Below are 20,677 nucleotides of genomic sequence, written 5' to 3'. Positions count from 1 at the left end.
CCGAGACCAGTGGGGACTTCCAGGGCCTGGAGAGGCCGGCCGATCTGGGATTTGAACCCAGCTTGCCCTGAACTCGGCCCGACTGACTCGAGGCTCCGTTTGCTTCCAGGCGCAACGTGCTGAGCTTGTCTTCTGGGATCAACAGCCCCGGCTCCCTGAAGTGGGACCTCGCTCTCTGCCTCCTTTTCGTCTGGTTGGTCTGTTTCTTCTGCATCTGGAAGGGCGTCAAGTCCACGGGGAAAGTGAGTTGTGCTTCTGTCCCTCCCCTGCCTCACGGAGACGGGCCTTGGCCGGAGAGCGCCTCCCGCCCCGCAGGCCGCCTGCCCAACCCCCGCGCTCCCCTAGGTCGGGGGGTGGGCTGATAAACCAGTCCTGGAAAAGCATGTGAAGCCCTGGTGTGGCGAGTTGCCTCCTGTCAGGATAGAAAGACTCCCACCACGTCTGATTTCAGGTTATCGCTGGGTCGATAACAACCAACCCGCAAAATTCCTGGAAGTGCAGCAGCCGGCTCTCTGCAGCCTGCACGGGCTCCCACACGCCTCTGGTTCCCCATCAGGGTGTGGGCCGAGAGCAGCTGTTAGCAGATACCTAATGTTGCGGTGGTAACGGATAAGTTAGCTGGAAACGAGGTTTTCTGCAATTCTGTTCGTCAGCAGCTCTTCACGGAAGAGCATGGGCCCTCGCTTCTTCCCTTGGGTCCCCGACTGGCTCCCTGACCCCTGGGGGCTGATTAGACGTGCAGAGCCCGAGGGCCTGCCTTGGACTCCCAGTCAGAATCTGCCTTTGAATAGGAGCCCAAGAGAATCCAGATTTATACTGAGGTTAGAGAAGCGCTGACTTGGATTTTTGCTGTGAGGTCAAATTAACTAAATCATCGTACCCCTAACATTTTAGCTGCTAACTAAGATGTTCTTTATTAAAGAAAACTGTCCCTGATGATTAAGTCCCTCACTCACAACCAGGATGTTAGTTGTTAACCAAAATGTTGGCCGTGACTGACACACGTGCTGCTGATTAATGTGTCACCAGATAACTACGAGGATGTAAGCTATTAACAAAGGCGGTGGTGGGTCATTAGAATGCCAGCCTTTAATTCAGATTTCAGGTATCCACTGTTACATCTATATTGGCAATAATGGAAATGTTAGCCTGTAACTAAAACGGTCTGTGTTGACAGAGCCGAACACTTACCTGCTAACCAAGCCAGGGACCGGCGTCACGGCCACTGTCATGACAGAGTCAGAGCACAGGGTCTGTGGTTGGAGGTGTGAGCCTGCACCCACGGCGTGAAGCCAGTAGCTAGGGGGTCGGTTTGATCTGTTTTTACATGTCCCCCCACCCCCCGTTAGTTGCTTCTTGATAGGGAGGAACAATCTCTAAGATCAAAGAGCCCCCAAAGGTCAAAAGAGCATCTTAAAGTCATAGTTGAGGTGCAGTGGTGGGCAGTAGAGACGCCCACTGTCCCTTGAAGAAGGGGCCGTGGCCACACCAGAATTTACAGTTGAGGACCATGTGCCCTATGGCTGAAGAGCCTGTAGGCAAAGGTGCAGCCGGATCTGAACGGATTTCAGCTGCGCGAGACCTGGGCCCCGGCGGTGGCGGGGGCAGGGTGGGGTTGGTTCTGGAGTGGGGGCCTGCCCCTCCCACGCTCTCTGCCTGTTCCTCGGGGCAGAACTTCCCTGCCTGGGACCCTAAAACCCAGTGTGGAAAGGAAGCAGGCCAGGCTTCAGAAGTCCCCACCTGCCCGGCCCTAGCCAACAGTGTCCCCGAGGACGGGCGGCAAGGGGGCAGCTCCCTGGTGGCCACCCACCCGTGTCATCCCATTGTGTCACTGCCTCTCTTTAAACAATGAGGAAACTGAGCAGAGAGTCAAAGCTGCTTGTCCAAGGCAGCTCCCTTGCCTTGAGCCTCAGTTTCGTCACCTAGAAAGTGGGTGGTAAAGAGGGTTAGAACACCAGTGCCGTCCTCACCCCGCCTCCATTTCCCCACGTGGAGGTGAGTCTGTCAGGAAGTCCCCGGAGCACTGGTCCCGAGCAATGCTGGGCTGGACCACTCCTTAGCTCTCACCGGCCGTGAGCCTCTGCGCCCACCAGATGCTGCTGTCCGAAGGGGGCCAGGCGTGTACAGGACTCAACAAATAGACAGAAGCCCTGTGGTCCAGTGCTGACAGAGTCTTTGGCTGTAACAAGGGAAATGTGTAAAACACTGGCTGGGCCAAAGTAGGTTTACAGTTGAGAGTACTTGAAATACAGCGTTTACTCTGATACTGGTATCCATGAACAATTGTATTTTCTGTATGGTAATACAATTTAAAATACTGTAAACCTGCTTCTGCGTGACCCTCCAGTGAAGTGAGACAGTGACAAGACGGAGGAGGAAGACTGATGTGCAAAAGAGAACAGGCAGTGTCAGGCGCCACGTCAAACAGGGTGGCCAGGCCAGGCTCACTGAGAAGGGGACGCTGGCGAGGGTCTGAAGAAGTGAGGGGGGAGGCTGTGGATCCCTGGGGGAGAGGGGACAAACAGCTGGTGCAAAGGCCCTGAGGTGTGCCTGACCAGACCCTTCGGGAGCCCCCAGTCTGATGGAGGAGGCCAGTGTCCACTGGGAGCAGCGGGCAGCAGTTGGGCCACAATGGAGGAGGCAGGAGAATGGAGTCAAGGCACAAAGTAGTTCCAGGCTGCGAGTGTGGCCAGTTGAAGATGTGACCTGTTAAAGATCTCCTTGCCTGCCCCTCGAGACAGCCTCCTCCGGCAGCTCCAGGCCCCTGAGGGGCGGGCGTGGTTCCCAGGACAATAGTAGGGTCTGGGCCAGCCCACAAAGGCCAAGACAAAGGCACAGTTAGACCCAATGGCCGCAGCCTGCCAGCCACTCAGCCACTGACCAGCCACCAGCCCTGGCTTCCAGCCCTAGCTGCAGGCCAAGTTCACAGCCATCACGGTCCAGGGAGGTGATGAAGTCCAGACCCTCACACAGGAAGTACAGTCCCGGGGACCCAGTGGAGGGCCCTAGCATGCACGTGTTCTGAGGCTGTGCCTCCAGGGTAGTGTCGGCAGTCAGAGCCGGAGCCGGTTTGGGGTCTCAGCGCTGTCCCCACAAGCTACATAACTGTGGGCAAACCTCTTTCCCTCTCTGAGCCTCACTACCCCCTTGGGAGAAATGACTTAGCAATGCCATCCCCTCTCTACTCACAGGGGTGCTGTGAGGACCCTCAGGGCCCGCTGAGGCACTGGCTCCGACCACGGCCCCACCTCCCTAGACCTCCTTGCCGCAGAGGAAGCTCAGGGCAGCAGCAGACCAGCCCATCTCTCTCCTGCCTCAGAGGCTGCCCTTTCCCCTCTGTCACTAGAAAATGAGGAAGAGTCCTCCTCGAAAGTTTCCAGGGCAATTGGGCCATAGGGCATTTGGGTCAAGGGCTCGGAGGAGCCACAGAGGTTTGCCAGCAAGAATGGAAAACTACCATGTCCCGTGGCAAGGCCTGCTGGGCCACCGCCGGGGGCCCACTGGCGGCGGCTGGCACCAGCCTCTCCCACAAGGATCCCGGAGGAGTCACGGAAAAGTTGAGAGAAAGGCTCTCAGGGGCTTGTCCTCAGAGCGGTAAATTTTGCAAAACAAGGATGGCTTTGCAAGGAGGCAGCCGAGGCTCTGTCCATTCTGGGTTTGGGGAAGAACACAGTGACAAACAGGAGACACAGGACCCTGAGCCTAGCTGGCCCAGAGCCGATTCCAGCTCTGCCACCTGGGAGCTCTGTAACACCAGCACCCGTTCGCAGGGTGAGCAGTACCTGCGTTAGCATGCATCAGCTCTTAGCGTGGTGCCTGGCACTCAGTAAGCGCTCCATAAGTGCTTGTTAAACAGATTAAATACAGAAAAACAAGGGAAGCCACCCCCTTCCCCTGGTGGTGTCCTGTGTCCCTGACACAAAGCCCTCTGGCCACTGCTCGGCTGTCCAGCCCAGCGGAGCCCAGCTGGCTTTGAAGTAACCGCCCTCTGGGGACAGCCTGCTGTCAGCAGCTATTGTCCGCCAGCCCGGGTGTGGCCCCCATAGGCCCAGGGTGGGGACTGGCCGGGGGCCTGTCCGCAGGAAGGGAGGAGCGGCCTGCTGGTTTTCTTCTTGCACCCCTTCAGGGGCTCCCTGCCCCAGGGGAGGGAAATCAGGTGGCTGGGGAAACTGAGGCCCCGAGGAGCGAGGGCATCCGGGGAGAGTGCAGCAGAGGCAGGAGCAGGGCCCCCCTGTCTTATGGGGCCATCGGGAGAACTTCCTCCCTGCTGAGGTTTCTTGAGGGTGCACCGCAAGCCAGGCGGGAGCGAGGTAAGCACGCAGGTTTCCCTCTGCCCAGCTGGGAAGTGGCAGAAGCCAGTACAAACCCCAGTCTGTGCCCCAAGCTGACACTCTTGGCCACTTCCCCCGCCCCACCCCGAGGGAGCCTCAGAGCTCATCTGGTCTGAGCACGCCCTGCTTCACAGCTGGGGAAATGGAGCCCAGAGAGGGGCAGTAACTTGCTCAAGGTCTCCCACTAAGCCAGTCCCAACCCCTGGAGGACCCCAGCCTCCCTCCTTTTGGGGGGGATTGACTGACCTGCCAGGCACGGAAGGGCTTCTTACTGCTTGAGTTGTGGTCTGGAGGCGGGCCCCGGGGAGCGTCCCGCTCTGCCACTCCAGCTTGCGGGACCCACGGAGGCAAGGAACGACTCTGGGCCTGTTTCCTGGCCTCCGACATGCGGGTAGCGATAAAACCTCCCTCACAGAGGGAGGACAGGTCTGACTGTGTGTAGCACTTACTGCACTTGGGATAGCGTTGGGCACACGGTAAGTGCTCAATACATGCTGGTCGGCGGTATTGACAGTGGGCAGCTGAGTCAGCCAGGCCCTGAAAGCGTCCTGGTTGTCCTTAACTGAAGCCCTTTCCTGCCTGTTTCCACACAAAGAGGTGGTGGCTGCCCAAGAATTATGCCTCACCAAGGGTTCCTGTGCCATCCGGGCGAGCTCTGTCACCCTCTGTCAGTGTCTGTCACCCTGCTGGCCCCCAACAGTGCTCCGTGGCACCCTGGCACTGCCTCCTGTCCCCTAACACGCCAGCATGTCTATGCTGTTTGCAGCCTTAGTTTCCCCACCTATAAGGTGGGTATATTGGCTGCGTGGTGGTTCCTCCCTAGTTTCTTGACCCGCAAGGCCCTCAGAGGAAGCTGGGGGTCTGGGAGCAGTTCCTGAGCCCTGCCGAGCCTCAGTTCCCCCCATCAGCAGGCGGCCAGTGTATCAGTTTGAGGAGGGCGCGGTGACATGACGTGGCCTTGTGCCTGAAGAGTTGCAGCTCAGCTGGGGCCCTGCTGGACGTCTCAGGGTTTCACATCCATTGAGCCACACGCCTTCGAGCTCCTTGCAGGCGTAAACCTTGCCCGGAATCTTCTCCTTGTGAAGAAAATGGTGGGGAAGTCCATCTCCAAGAACTGAGGCCACAGGACGTTTGGAGACCAGTGCTTTAGGGTCAGGAGGAGGAGAGAAAGCAGGGCAGGCCCTTGGGGACCAACGGGCCCAGGCTGGGTTATCTCTCGTCCACACCTTGCACTGACCTTGGCCTGTCTGGGTGTGCTCTGTGACCCAGGGGAGGCTAAGGGCCTGCCATAGCTCCAAGGGAGTGGAGGGCCTTCCCCGTCCTGGCCGAGGGGCTTGAGAGGCCTCATTGCCTCCCCAGAGCTTCCCGCAAACTCGGTGTCGTCAGTGGGCCCCGTGCCTTGAGCACCTCAGGGTCAGGCCTTTCTCAGTCACGTTAGAAATGCCATCCCATTGAGTCTTGGTCTCACCGCTTGACGACGACTTTCTCTGTCTGTCTTCGTTTGACACATGAAACAACAGGCCCGAGAGGTTAAACTTGCTGCTGGAGGTCACCCTGCAAGTGTGGGGGTGGGGGGAGCTGGGGTTTGAAGCCGCTCTTACTGGTTCCTAACCATGAGCCCTACTAGTAGTTGCGATGTGAGCTCAGGTGAACTGCGTGCCATGTGCCAGCTCCCAGGCTGAGCCTCGTTCATACGCACTTGATAGTTTACTTCCTTTTTTTGATATTTTACTTTCTTATTTTGCATTTTCCACCTCTACCCTCTAGAATGGTAGTTCTGTGGGAGCAGGGATTTGTTTTCTGTTTTGTCCATCACTGTATTTCTAAATATAAATATTTATAGGATTTTTTCATTGAATCTTAGTGAATCTATGAGGTAGGTACTTATAACCCACCTCATACTTACATAGGTGAGACAACTGTGGCCCAGAGAGGTTAAGCAACGTGCCCAAGGTCACACAGCAAGTGAAACGGCAAACAGCCACAGAACCCCCGCCTCAGGAAAGATTCTCTAATTTAACAGCAGCAGGTGGTGCCACAGGCCTCCCTGAATCTCTGTCGTCCCTCGCAGGTTGTCTACTTCACGGCCACTTTCCCGTTCGCCATGCTCCTGGTGCTGCTGGTTCGGGGACTGACGCTTCCTGGTGCGGGCGCAGGCATCAAATTCTATCTGTACCCTGACATCAGTCGCCTTGAGGACCCACAGGTACTGTGGGGCGGCCTGTCCTCCCTCCCACCCAGGGCTGTGGTTCTCTCGTGCCATCTCCCCCTAGTAGTTTTCCACTGGGCAGCGGTGGATCGTTCACAGCGCTGTGGGCTTGTCCGACTAGCTGTGTGTGTATCTTTTCATGCTGAGGACTCCAGAGGCAGGCCAATTATAGAGTCTTCTTCAGGCGCCGCGCCAGGGAAGAGAGAGAAGTCTTTCTGAGCGAGTTTCTCCTTGGACCTGGCCTCTGTCTGCGCCAGCTGAGAGAGCTGCTAGCTTCCTTGGCCAAGGGTGGAATTCAGAGTTGGTGACCTTGGAAAGTGGAGGCATCAGTACTGAACATCCGCCTCTTGGCGCTTGGCCATGTGACCACAGGGGATTGGAGAAAAGCCTGGGAGATTTTATGGGCCTGTTTAGGGATCTTTTTGTCTCCAGGACCCTCAACGTTCAGGTTGCTACTTTGGGTCTCTTCCCCTTTCTCTTCTCGCTCTGGGCAGGCGGGGCGGCGGGGGGGGGGAGTGGGACAGGGCTTGGCTGATGGCGTCAGAGGACGGCATGGAAGGCAGCTTCGTGGCCCTGAGGAGGCCTGCCTAGTGAAGGTTCTGGAGAGCAGCTTTGCCTGCATCAACCATTAGGGGATTCTTCCCCTTTCCAACTTAGGGTCCCCAGACAAGAGCAGTTACAGCAGAGACAGCAGCCTTGACTTCTCACTGGCTGCCACTGGTGCTGGGCTGGGTCCTTATTCTCTGAACCAGCCAAATAGCCCTGCGGGGCGGGGCTGTGGAACCCACTTCACAGAGGCTTCGGGAGTCATACTGACTTGCCCACGTTGACTCTACGGTTGGAATCCAGATCCATCCACCTTAAAAGCCCATCCAGATCCATCCACCTTAAAAGCCCAGCCTCTTAACTCAGATTCTGAGCGATGGGGTTTCTTCCACTTTGGGGGTTCCTTGCAGCTCGGTGTTGTCTTCAGAGGCACCTGCATTCCAGCACGGATGCTCCAGTTGCGATTGCGAATCTGTACATTTTGAGGGGCAGTCCTCAATGGTCAGGTGGCCAGGGACCCACGCTGCCCCCCCCAGGAGGCCAGCTCTAACAGCCCCTTCTCTCTCTCCCTGCCACCCGCCCCCCACCTCCCCACAGGTATGGATCGATGCTGGGACCCAGATATTCTTCTCCTATGCCATCTGCCTGGGGGCCATGACCTCACTGGGGAGCTACAACAAGTACAAGTACAACTCGTACAGGCAAGTGATGTGCCGGCGGGCCTGGTGAACCTTAGAAATGATGATGATGTTTAAAGAAAAAAAGAGAAGAAATAGGGAGCGTGGCTTCCTTGTGTTGTGAATTAACTTGCTCCCTGACATATGTGTAACTTAGGGACTGTATGCTGCTGGGATGCCTGAACAGTGGTACCAGTTTTGTGTCTGGCTTCGCAATTTTTTCCATCCTGGGCTTCATGGCACAAGAGCAAGGGGTGGACATTGCTGATGTGGCTGAGTCAGGTATGGTGGTATTGGTGGCAGTGGTGGTGGGCACTGCCACCTAGTGTGTAAGATGAGTACTGCAGGCATGAAGCCAGACCCCAGGGGCTTTGGAGGGGGGGGGACGAGCCTGGTTTCCACAATGGACCCCCCCCACCAAGATGTCCCATAAGTACCAAAGAGTGCAGAAGCTAAATTTTAAACACTTTCATTGCAATTTGGCCAAGGGGCGGCAGAAACATGGGTTTGGTTAAGTTGGGGGATATTTAGCTACTTTTGTGTGGTCTTGCCCTCTCCCCCTGCTCCCCCAGCAAACTCCTGGTTTCTACAACAGAAACCACTGTCCTAACTCAGGCCCAAGCCAGCCACCCGTCGGCGTTCCATCACCATCTTCTCAGCTTTGGTTTCTGTATTTTGCACTTTGCTCCCAGCGCGCTCCCTCTAAACAAACCCATTCATTCATTCCACTGATGTTTAATGATTTATCGAGTCTCTACTCTGTGTCAGGCACCACCGTAGGCTTGGGGTGGGGAAGACACTGGGCACAGCAGGCCGCCCTCTGGGACAGGGACAGATCTGATTTCGGGGGGTGGGTTGAGGGGACACTGTCACCCTCATGGGGTGTGGGCCCAATTGGCAGTGTGCTCCTCCCCTGGACACTTGGAAATGAAGGAAATATTCCTAGAATCACAGACTCTCCAGAGCCTGGGATCTTAGGCTGGATCCTGGAGTTCCAGCAGGATCTGTTCCAGTATCTGGGAACCATGAGGCCTTCAGCTGCTAGAAATCTAGAGCCTCAGAACCACAGTTTCTCAGGTGCCTGAATTCTAGTGCTTGCCATGATATGCTGAGTCCTGGACTTGTAGCTTTAAGACGGCAGTGGCTTAGGCGTGGGAATGAGAACCTTAGGCTCCCAGGATCCTCTTAGTCCACCTTTCTGGCTTCTCCGCCCTTTCCCAGGCCTGCCCAATTCACCTGCAAGGTGGCCTTCAGTTGCCTGGAAGTTTTGTTATTTTACACACTTCCATCTGCTCTGCCCTTACATTAGTGTGATGTAAGGTCCTTACTCCAGGGACCACCACAGACCAGGGACAGGTTCAGCTGGGGTCCTGCCCAGGTGTCACCCTTGCCCATGGGACCCTGGAGTTGGGGGTCGGGGAGCCTCAGCATTGTGCATTCAGATGTCTGCTCCACGGATGAGACCACTGGCCTGAGAGTCTTGGGTGGTCAGGGTCAGAGCTGGGATCTCCAGGGTAGGGCCCCTCTGACGTGAGGGTGTCCTCACACCTGCCTCCCCCCTCAACCCTGGATACATGTGAGAATGGGTTGGGACTCCCCTGACTTCTCGGAGCCCCTGGGCTCTGTTTTTGTCCTCACTGGCGGTGACGCTGCCAAGCCCCACCCTTATGCGCAGAACAACGTGGCACGTCCACCCTCGGCCCCATGCATTTCTGCCCTGACCCCGCTTCCAAATCAGACCTTTGGACCTAGCTTTCCTGCCTCGAGAAGCCCCCAAAGGCAGGCCTGAGACTGAGGACACAGAAAGTAATTCCAGAAATACCCCTGGCCACCTGTGCTTTGGCAGAGTGGTGAAGGGAGACAGGAATACGCCTCCTTTGCAGATGGCTTTTTCTAGTTGAGGGCTTGCAAACTGATTCTGATAGACTGGGAATCACCAGGAGCTCAGAGTGAACTTGGTGGTGGGAGATATGTATCCAAATGCAAGACAGCTCTCTGTGGACAGCAAGGCATTTTTCTGTGTACGTGCACATCGTCAACCTAAGTTGTTTTCTTGCTCCCGCCCACTTCAAAGACCTTGGCATGTATTCCCCACGGTGATGTCTGAACAGCCGACACATCAAGGGTGATTATTTCTCTAATAAGCTTTTAACAAGCACCATATTGAGTCAAGTACGTTTGAACAAGATCATTACTTAGCTGAATGGAGTGCAAATGAGCCGCAGAGAGGCGCGGTCTCCGCCGACAGGCATGCAGAGTGCTTGGAGCGGCCACATTGTTTCACAGGGATTCTCTCTCGAGTTCACCACGCACTTTTAGACGGAGGTGCTCAGACCCTCTCCCGGAAGCTCGCTTGCGAAAGGCAAAACTGAAATACAGAAACGAGTGCATTGAGCATCTTCACAGGCCCTGGAGGGGTGGGGGCCCCATTTTACATCTGTCTCGAAGTCGGCTGGACTTGACTCCTCACTCAGAGCTGACATGTTGGGGGACAGGGGAGCCCAGCCTAGGTGGCAGCGTGGTTTCCTGGTCCAACTTTTGCCTTGGGGTTAGTGTGGGCACCCCTTCCACTGCTCTTAGGTGCCAGTTTTCTAGCCACTCGAGGATGCCCGGTCATGGTCAGGTCTCCTCAGGTCGAGTGGACTCTGGATCATTAAAGGACTCGCCCTTGACCGCCACATTTCTGTTTAAAGCCATGTGGTGTGATTTCTGGCTCCAATTTGTGTCAATGTTTTTTTCCCCCATTCTTAAACCATTCATTTGCTTCTGATATCTGCTTTAAGTATCCTGCCTCTAGTCCTTTTTTTGTTTCACATTTCTTGACCTTTTTGTTTGTTTGTTTTCAGTTTTGGATTTTATTTTTTCACCTTGGGCCTTTTGGGCCTCCTGTCTCTTGGACCCACAGGTCTCAGTCACAGCCCAGCTCCTCCCCGGCACTTTCTCCCAGGCTGGTTGGAGACAGGGCAAGAAATTTCTCCATGTCCTTAGAATGTTTCTAGTCAGAAATGCGCCCCCTGAGCTGACGGGGCTCCTGTCTCCCAAGTCCTGCCGACAGACTCTGCCAGAGTCCCCTCCTTAGAGACCAGAAGCCCATTTCTACGGACATGGTGTTGGCAGCTGAGAATCTGAACACGAGAGGGTTTTTTGAGAGTTGTATATGGTGACCTGCCCCCCCCCCCACTTCTCAGGTGGGGAAACTGAGGCCCTGAGGGGCACATGGTGATGTGAAGAGTGGGGCGGGAACAGAGGGAGGAGCACTCACATGCAGGCCACGGGTCCCCCAGCCCTGGCAGCTCGCCCCGTGCACTCCTCCCTCAGCTTTGGGCCCCGGCTGTGACGGTGCCCAGCGGGTGCACAGAGGCACCGGGGAGAGACATCGGCTGTGTGGGGCATGGTGCTGTTTTTTTCCTGCTTAGGCAGCATTTTAGTAGAAGTGGGAATTTGGTAGTCAGCTAACCAGGATGTTCCCCCAGCTTCCTTCCAGCAAATGTCGGCGTGGTTGCTCCGGTTTGAGGTGGGGGCGCTCCTTTCCGAGCCAGCGGACCGAGTCCAGGCCCAGAAGGCCACGCCCACCCCAGATACCCCGGGGCTGTCCGGACTCCGGGATGTGAGGAGGCCGCTTGTGCTGCTGCTTAGGAGACAGATGCTAAAACGGGGCCCCGCCTGAGCCCCCGCACGTCCCACCCGAGAGCGATTCCGGCCTGGCTCCTCCCTGCACTTTGGGTTTGGGAGACCCGCCCTCGGCCCGGGCGTCGCTGTGTGAGCCCCGTGCTCCCGGTGCTCCGCCTCTGACGCTCTCCCCACTCTGTCCCTCCCCGTCTTCTCTTCCCGTTAGGGCCCGGCCTGGCCTTCATTGCCTACCCCAAAGCTGTGATGATGATGCCGCTGCCCACATTTTGGTCCATTCTGTTTTTTATTATGCTTCTCTTGCTTGGACTGGATAGCCAGGTATGTACAGATGGAGGGGCTGGCCCCAGGGTGGGACTGGCCACGGGGGACCTGGTTCTGGAAAAGCCTCCTTGTTTGTGCCGTGTGCGAGGTGGCTACTCCCTCCCCATCCTCATATCAGACTTGCAACAGCTGCAGCTTACAGCAGACGAGGGCCCCTCTGGGACGCCAGGAGTGGGAAAGGCCCGGGGCAGCAGGAGCATGACATGGCCCCACAGTGCAAGTCTTTGACCTCAGCAAGGGGAAGGACAGCAGCCGAGCGTTGGTTAAAACAAAGCCACGGGTGGGAAGTAGAAGGGCAAGGCCGAAACAGGAACGCCACGCTCCCGTGGAGCGGCTGGGCAGGAGCCAGGAGTGACGCCGGCACGTGGGCTGTGAGGGGAAGGGACCAACATTTCTGCTTATGGCACAAAGTGGTCCCTACCCTGGCCCTCATCAAGAGTCCTAGATGGGGCCACAGAAACCTGAACCACTCTTCTGTGCTAACTAGAGCACAGGGGTCAGAGGGCTTGTCCCCAAATGGAACCCTCCTCCTCTAGTGCTTCCTGAACAGCCCAGCTTTGGGCAGCCTCCCTCAAACCCACCCGGCCTCGGGCCACCCTGGCTCTGCCCTCCTGGGGCAGGACTCTACCTCTTAGTCCCCACGTCCCATCCCCTCCAGGGCTCAGGCCTCCACCTGATGCTCAGTGAGAGCCAACCAGGGCTGCACCTGCCTTTGAGTAACACGGTTCTAAACCTCTGGGTGCCATTGGGCGTGTTTCCTCCCCCTCTGAGCCTCGGTTTCCTCATCTGGTAAATGGGTAAGATTGTATCTCCATTGCCTTGTGTGAAGCACCAAGTGCAGTGCCTGCTATAGAGCAGTCGTGACCTCTGGTCACCTGACCCTGGAGAGAGGTGTATTTTCACTGGGGTCTTCTCAAGACGACAGTTTTGAGCACAGGCGTGACCCCGGAAGTGGGGAGTTGTGGTGTGCAGGGCAGGTGGTCCTGTTTCCCGGGCTCGTGACAGCCATGCCTATGGTGTCTGTCACCGGAGCCAGCGTCCGAGGTCGGTCACTGAAAGCAGGCATCTTGCAGCCTCATGTGTGGGCTGGGGGTCTGGCTGACTCACGGAAACCCAGTTAAAGGAGGTGCCTGTGGCCATTTAAAGGAGGGCTTTGCCGTGAGGGCCACAGCTGCAAAGCCAGTGCCCAGGGCAGGTCACAGGAATTCAGAGCCAAAGTCTTAGACAAGCAGGCAGAGCAGAGGAGGTGGTCCAAGAGCAAAGTCAAGAACAGAGCAAAGGATTTATCCAAAAGGGGAGCAGGATTAGCAGAGAAGACGATGAAAATATTTGGGGGATTGAAAACAAAATACTTCCACAGCTGTTGACGGGCTGGAGCTGTGTAAACAGCAGGAGGACTCCATTAATCATTCCTACTTAATGAGTTTGGCCTTCGGAGGCCCTGAGCAAATGGCTTTTATAACTTCTTCCAGACCTCTAAGTGAAAGCGAAAAACAAAAACAGAGAGGTTAATAAATGATGAAATCTGATGTCTTCATGGGCCCACAACAGATCCCTTAGTCTGTGGAATTCTGCTTCCTGAGTGAGCGTTCGTTGGTGGTTTTATTCATTAGATTTTCTCCCTGGGAGGCAGGTGGGGCCGGCCAGGCCGTGCACCTCTGAGCTCAGCCCCGAGGTGGCCAAGGCCCTGGTGAGCTCCCTCTGTGAGCTCACAGCCAGCCTCAGAGGGAAGGTTCTCTCTCTTCACTAGAGCGTGGCCTGTTTTACCAACAGGGACATGGCGGGCTGGCTCCTGGTGAGCTGGGCGGGGCCTGGTGTCTCGGGTTCAGTGGCATGGGCTGTGATCCCTCCTTTGTGCCATGTGCTCTGTGAGCCTGGGGACACAGGAAGGTTTTATCAGTGCTGATGACGGTTGCACACACCACCAGCAGCGGGACAGGGTCAGGGCACTGCCGTTCACAGTGTGCACCTGGGCCAGACTTCATGCCCGGCTTTTTATGTGTGTGTGTGAACGGTGAAGTACTCAGAACACAAGATGGCCATCTTCCCCATTTCTCGGGGTGCGGTTCAGTGGGGTTCGGTACGTTTGCCTGGCTGTGTGGCCATCACCACCATCCGTGTCCCAGAACCTTTTATCTCCCCACCCCGAAACTCTGTGCCCATTAAACACTGACTCCCTCCCCTCCCCCAGGCTGGCTTTTTTCTGCATTAGCTCCTTAATCTGCATAGTGTCCCAATGCCTGAAAACCTGAGGTTTGGAGAGATGAGGACTCCCCTGGCTGAGGCCCACACACACAGCTGGCCAAGGAGTGGGGCTCCTGAGGCTGCCTGTTCCCAGACCTGCTAGTTTGTCTCTCTTGTCCCCCCTCTGAGTTACCCCAAAATAGCTTCCCCCTGTGGAGGTGCAGAGACCAACAGTCGACCTTAGGCACGGTCTCTCACTTATGCAGGAGCTTGACCCTTGCTCGTTATAGAAAATATTCTCCCCAAATTTCTAGCATTGAAATATGCTAGAAATGGGGGGGGGTCACTCTCTCAGGAGCCGTCACGCTGCTGGGTGTGTCTTGGTGAGACAGAGGAGGGATGTCCCTCACCTGCAGGCAGGTTGTCCGGCCTGCCCGAGGGGACACAGTTTGTGAACGAACGTGACAAGAAGAGAGCTGAGCTGGAGCCCATCCCTCAGGAGCTCACCCATCCCAGACCCCTGGTGTGGGTTAAGTTTAATCACCCAGTTGCCAATTCACTCTAATTATTACTGGAAAGGGAATCAGGCCCAGAGTGGGTCTGCCTCGGGCCAGCCTTGACTTTACGCAGGAAAGATTTCACAACACGAGCCCGGGTGATAGCGAGAGGATGTTTATGGAAGCTGGGGACGGTGGAACAAGGAAGGGCTTAGGGCCAGAGAAGCAACAGGAGAGGGACGAGGTGGGACTGCTTTGGTTCAGAGAAGTCAGGAAAAGGGGGCCCTGGGGACAGGCCCTGGGGTGAGCCTGCGAGGAGAGGCTGGTGCCCATTGCTCCCCTGCCTGCAAGTCTGGTGGGGACCCCTCAGCGTTCAGGGGATGCACGAATGTGGGGAAGGAGAGGAGGAAGGGAAAGGCATGGGCGGGAGTACTCTCCAGAAGGCGCACACCCTGGGTCCTTGTCTCTGGAGGGGTGTAAAGGCTGGGAGTGTAGGGAAGGATCTCAACAGAATATTCACCAGCTTTCCCAGGGGTGCCCTTTTAGGACTGTGGGCTCCACTGCTTGGTCAGCACCAGGGCAGGGGGTCTAAGTCTCATGACCATCAATATGCCAGGGGAGAAAAGTCCATCGTGAGGGTGAGGTCTGGCACCAGTTTCCCCCAGGGCTAGGCACCTGGGACTTTCTGCCCTGGTGACCTTCCGCACCTGGCTGTATATTGCTCAGCCGGTCTGCTCAGCTGTCTGTCTCAGTTTCCCCATTCTACTTGTCAAAGGATTTTCCTAGCTTCCTACTAACCTGCTTCGTATGATTTCATATCTGCCTCAACATGCCTGCTGAGTCAGCAAAGCCCACCCATTTTACAGGGGGAGAAACTGAGGCTTGGGAGGTCAGGGCCCCATCACTGTTCAGTGGGGCAGGTCGAAGGGGCTGGTGGCATGGGGGTGAGAGGGTGGTGTTCTCTGGGGATGCAGGCAACTTGGCAGCCAGGGGCTTGGGCAGGCCTTGGCCCCGACCCACAGTGATGCTGGGTCTTCCTGTCTGATTTCCCCATCTCCGAACAAGAACGAACCTTTGTTTTTTAAGTCCTTTTGAAGCTCGACACTGGAGCTGCAGGTTAACTATAATTCAGTGGCAATTTAGGTTGAGACCCGTTTCACCGACACTTCAGTTAGAGGTCAATACATCAGTTCCTTGTATTGGGTGCTTTTCAAGAGCCTCTTGGTCACCTTTACCCTGAGTCCCTGGCAACAAAGAGTCACTTATCCTGCCACTTTGAGCGCATGAAAGGGTCCGCTGCTGTCTGTGTCCTTGATCCTCCGGGATGCGTCCCAGAGGAGTGAGGGGTTGGACTTGCCCTTTTGGTAGGAATGCTGTGGAGAGATTCCCTTCCAAAAGCTGCTCCCAGATGAAAGAACAGAGCATAAGGGTGGGGGGTTTAGCTTTTCAACTTTTAAAGGAGTGTGATGGGCCTCAGAGGGTGCGTTGGTCGGCAGGGCAATGTGTCTGCAGCCATCCAAGTGGGAAATGAGTCCGCGAGCCCCGGAAGCCTGCGGTCCCACGTCCCCACGTTGTGCGCACCGGCCTGGAGACAGCGGCGGGGCAGAGTCCTCGCCCAGGTCCCCTGCAGAGGCTGGAAGCCGGCTGCGGGGCACTGGTCAGGTCCGAGACACGTGTCCACAGGATGGGGGTCGATGCTGCCCTTTGAGGAAGGAGGCAGTGCTCCGGGTCATGATAGGCAAGTCTCTAAGCTCAATTACTAGGTGCACTGATGGGAAGATTTAGAAAGACTGGGAGTCATGCTACAATGCCGCCTCATGTTTGGGGGCCCAGGGGTGGCTTCCCGGAGTCCGTGAGCCTTGGAGGCCTGGCTTCACCGAGCTTACACACATACATGTGTAAGTGTGCACGTGTGCACTCCTGCAACATTCTCTTGTGGGCCTGCGAGCCCCAGAGAGTTTGAGCCGCCACTCAAACTGAGGGGGAATCTGAGGGGGAGACCGAGGCCCAGACTTGCGTTGGGTTCCCCCCATTCATTATGTGTCTGTGGAGCAGCCACATGTGCCCGGCCCAGCTGGACACTTGTAACCTTGCAATGAGGGGACATTGCTCTTGGGTTCAAAGAGGACCAAGGCCAAAGTGGGAGGAGTTTGTTCTGCAAATGCACATGCCAGGGCGGAGGTCAGCATTGGCCTCAGAGAGGTGGTCACTGGAGCTGAGTCTTGAATGATGGGGGAAAGGCATTCTGGTGGCAGGATGAGGCTCAGCAGAGGCGCAAGCTGCGGGATGAGGGAGGAGCTGTGCGTGGGCCACTGGCCTTGACCAGCAGGCTGAGCCTGCAAGGCTGGGTTCATGCGTTTGGACTTGACCCCGCAAGCTGACTGCCAGGCTCCTCTCTCTAAGCAGAGGGGAGGTGCTTGGCACCTGCCACTCACCACTCTCTTTTCCCCCCTAGTTTGTTGAAGTCGAAGGACAGATCACGTCCTTGGTTGACCTCTACCCGTCCTTCCTAAGGAAGGGTTTCCGTCGGGAAATCTTCATCGCCCTGATATGTAGCATTAGCTACCTGCTGGGGCTGACGATGGTGACGGAGGTAGGTGGCTCTCTTACCAGGCATCAGGGGCCTCCCCTTCTCAGGGCTCTTGGTGCCCCTAATATGTGTCTCAGAGCAGTTCAAGGTCACAGTGCCTTCTTGTTCCCCTCAACAGCTGGGCGAGAGGACCTGGGTGGGTAATCTCCTAGACCCACCCAATGCAGGGGTCCTGCCCAGCCCAGGGGACTCAGCCTACACTGGAAAGGAACTCAGTAGATAACCCTTGCTTCCCCTGCCTTTTTCTGTTACCATGGCAACACTGCTGCTCTCTCCTTCCCTCACCCTGGGAGGCCTGGGGGAGGGGTGCTTCAGCTAAAATCCATTTTAGCGACAGCTCTGTTCCTCTGTGACAGTGTAGCTGCCTTTTGCGGGCCTGGAGGGAGGTGGTTCTCAAGGGTAAATTCTGCAGGGAGTGCAGAGGCCAGGGTGTGCTCTGGTCAGAGAGTGGGCGGGGCCAGAGGAGGGTCCGTTTGAAGTGGGACAAAGAAGCACAAGAGGAAAGGAGCAAGAATGAGGCAGCATTGGATCAGCAAGTCTGGCAAGAGGTGGGCCAGAGGAGAACAGAGCCTTGTGCCAACCAGCACGGGCCTGACGAGGGCCTGTGGGCCCAGGGCAGGCTGTCCCCGCCTGTCCCCACCGGCCTCCTACGCTCTCCAGCAAAGGTTGCATCAGTTCCCAGACTCAGTCCAGGGTTTTCCACCACCACTTTCCTTACTGCAAGTAAAAAATTAATGTTTTTTTCTGGATGTGTCTGTAAGAAACCTCGCTCCGCGACAGGTGGATCACAGGCCCACACACTGACCTGCTGGCTGTTGCCGAAGTCTTCTGTTTAGGCCACAGCTGGCGTTAGGTACCTGCTTCGGGAGCAGGCCTGAGTGGGCGCGTCACTTTGTGCTGAGGATGACACCCTGCTCAGCTTTCCTTTTCCCTGTGGCTGTGACGAGTCAAACACGAAGCGGGGCGTCTTGTGCAGAGGTGTCGGGTTGTTGTAGCCTTTGCCATTCTGCTTTTGGGTTTTATATTTTTTACTAATGTGCCAGAGCTCTGTATATATTAAGGGCATTAGATACCACATCACACGTCAAACATCTTTGTGTTTTTCTCCACAGGGTGGCATGTATGTGTTTCAACTCTTTGACTACTATGCAGCTAGCGGTGTATGCCTTTTGTGGGTTGCATTCTTTGAATGTTTTGTTGTTGCCTGGATATATGGTGAGTACCACGTTTTGCATACCCTGTCTCAGGTCTCTCCTTCCGGCCTATTCAGAAGTTTCAAAAAACAGAATCCTAAGAGGAATTTATTGAGTTGGACACAAAGGCCTTTCCTACCTGGACTTTCCAGCAGATGGCCGCCCCTTCCCTGCACAGATCACATCACTGTAGCCACACTAGGTCCTCCCTGTGCTGAAGGTGCAAGTGTGACTGTGTGTTTTGACAAACACACCACTTGGCTGTGCAGGGTCTCTCTGCGATAAACTCTGGGGCCCAGGGACGGTGTGTTCGGACCTCCCTGAGACCTTGGGCTGCTCACACCAGGTTCTGGGCATGCCTAAGGCGGCCAAGAAAGTGCAGGATGTCCCGTTACTTTTATTTTAGATAAACATCTGCCACATCTGGGTCTGAGTGTTGTCAGATGCAAGGATGCGGGTCAGGCCCCAGAGCTCCCTCGTGGCCCTGAGCCCTCGGCCCGCCGTTCCTGGGGCGGATGCTGGCATCGGACACCGTGTCACCATCTGCCTACCGTTGTCTCTTGCAGGCAGTGATAACTTGTATGATGGTATTGAGGACATGATCGGCTATCGGCCCGGGCCGTGGATGAAGTACAGCTGGGCCGTGGTCACTCCGGTTCTCTGTGTTGTGAGTTTTCTCTCGCCTGGCTGTGGGTAGCAGCGCAAAGAGGAAAGCGGGTCAGGGCCTGTTGAGAAGTGTAGGGGATCCACGACGCAGCACGTAACTTCTCCCCAAACTCTCCCAGAGCCCAGGAGCCCACTTTCAGTCCCTGACTAAGTGAAGGAGCCATTGGGACGTCCAAAGGAGAGGTCAGAGATGTTGGAAATGTGGCATTTCCGTGGCAGGGTGGGGGTCCTAACTAGAGAGGGCACTTCCCAGCAGAGAGGTACTCTGGGCTCTCCCAAGAACAAGGAAGCTGTGCACCAGCCCCGGACCCAAGGCAGTGAGGTGCCACACTCCTCTTCCTACCAGGGATGCCGGCCACCTTGGAAAGTGGCCTTGGAGTATGCCCGGGCACCCTGCCTGCTTCCAGCCCCCGCTCGGAGGCCGCAGCCAAAGGGAAGTCCTCTGTAGTAAAAGCTGCTTTCCCCTCAGTGTCTGAAACCTGTCGTGAGCTTCGGAGCTAATGGCAGGGGGGGACATCTGCTCCGCCATCTCAGCTCACGCCGTGGGAGGCGCAGATGGCAGACATGCTCCTTGTATTCAGGGACCAGGAGCTGAGGAGTAAATGGGCCTTCCCCTGAGTGACCTCTGCTCCTAAGCAGAATAAGTTGGCATTGCCATTAACTCACTGAGTAACTTTAAGGGGCCCCATCTCCCCGGTGGTAAAGCGAGGAGACTGATGTGGGGTGTGAGTGGCAGCCGACAAACTTAGGTTGTCACTGTTGTTATTTAATATGGTTGTGGCCTTTCCAACTGAGGTGCTTATTTTCCCCATAAAAATAGGTTAACTGTAGCAGCCAGGAACCACAGCAACTGGCAAGGTTTTTCTAGAGAGACTGTACTGGGTTCGGAGCCCGTGCTCATGTTCTCACCAGTGTGTGTTTGTGGGCGGCTCCTCGCCACTCTGACCGTCAGTCTCTCCCTCCCGTTCCCTGAGACGCTGCGCTGATCGGAGACAGGTTGCACCTCAGGGTGGCAGGATGAAGTCACCCTAGTGGAAAGAGGAATGTGACAGGCGGGTATAAAGCTTCCTGTGTTTGGAGAGCACAGAGCAGCCACTACCCGGTGCTCTCCTGTCTAGGCAGCAGCCCCCACACAAGGACAGCAATGACAGCAATGACAGCAGGGCTGGGCACACAGCAGGCGCCACCACGAGGATGGCGTTTGCACGTTGTGGGTTATCCATGAGGCCCGGGTTGTGCTCTGAGATCTCCCCCTGGCCGCCCCCCTGAAACGCCCCCCTGACTGCCCCCATCTCTCCGCAGGGATGTTTCATCTTTTCTCTCGTCAAGTATGTGCCCCTGACCTACAACAAAGTGTATGTGTACCCGACCTGGGCCATCGGGCTGGGCTGGAGCCTGGCTCTGTCCTCCATGGTGTGCGTCCCCTTGGTTGTGGTCATCCGCCTCTGCCAGACAGAAGGGCCGTTCCTCGTGGTGAGCACTTGGGGCTCAGGCTGGGTTCGGGGGTCGGCGGGAGGCCGAAGGCCAGCCAGCTGTCAGTCTACTGAGTGATCTGAGTCCTACACCCCTCCCAGCCCCAGGAGTGGTGGAGCCTGTGGGCGGGAGAGTGAATCCTGGGAAAATGGGAGCGAGTTCAGGTTCACGGGGCCGACGAAGGGCTGTAGCAGAAGGAGTCTGCCAGGCAGAGAACTGGAGATGGACAGGTGTAGGACGTGCTGCATGGGGGTGTGACAGCACCCGGGCAGCAGTGACACGTTCTGGGGGGCAGGTGAGGGAGCCGTGACAGCAGCATTGGAGGCCCAGCTAGGAGCTAGGGCTCTGCCTCGGGAACAG

At 56.4% G+C, this 20,677-nt stretch overlaps 1 protein-coding gene across 3 annotated transcripts in view; it reads left to right on the top strand.

Annotated features, from left to right (window-relative positions):
- SLC6A6 (solute carrier family 6 member 6) overlaps positions 1–20,677 on the top strand; it is a 78,059-nt gene that overhangs the window by 51,072 nt on the left and 6,310 nt on the right. For all 3 annotated transcript variants that reach the window (XM_037139366.2, XM_037139365.2, XM_037139367.2), the window contains 9 exons: positions 110–242; positions 6,403–6,537; positions 7,684–7,787; positions 7,921–8,045; positions 11,599–11,711; positions 16,851–16,988; positions 18,098–18,200; positions 18,745–18,845; positions 20,147–20,317. In XM_037139366.2, coding sequence (XP_036995261.2) covers positions 110–242; positions 6,403–6,537; positions 7,684–7,787; positions 7,921–8,045; positions 11,599–11,711; positions 16,851–16,988; positions 18,098–18,200; positions 18,745–18,845; positions 20,147–20,317 — 1,123 coding nt within the window. The remainder of the gene's footprint in view (positions 1–109; positions 243–6,402; positions 6,538–7,683; positions 7,788–7,920; positions 8,046–11,598; positions 11,712–16,850; positions 16,989–18,097; positions 18,201–18,744; positions 18,846–20,146; positions 20,318–20,677) is intronic.

Source organism: Artibeus jamaicensis, unplaced genomic scaffold (genome assembly GCF_021234435.1).
Source record: "Artibeus jamaicensis isolate MK-2021 breed Jamaican fruit bat unplaced genomic scaffold, CSHL_Jam_final contig_519, whole genome shotgun sequence".
Taxonomy (NCBI): Eukaryota; Metazoa; Chordata; class Mammalia; order Chiroptera; family Phyllostomidae; genus Artibeus; species Artibeus jamaicensis.
This window is presented reverse-complemented; position numbering and strand designations above follow the sequence as displayed.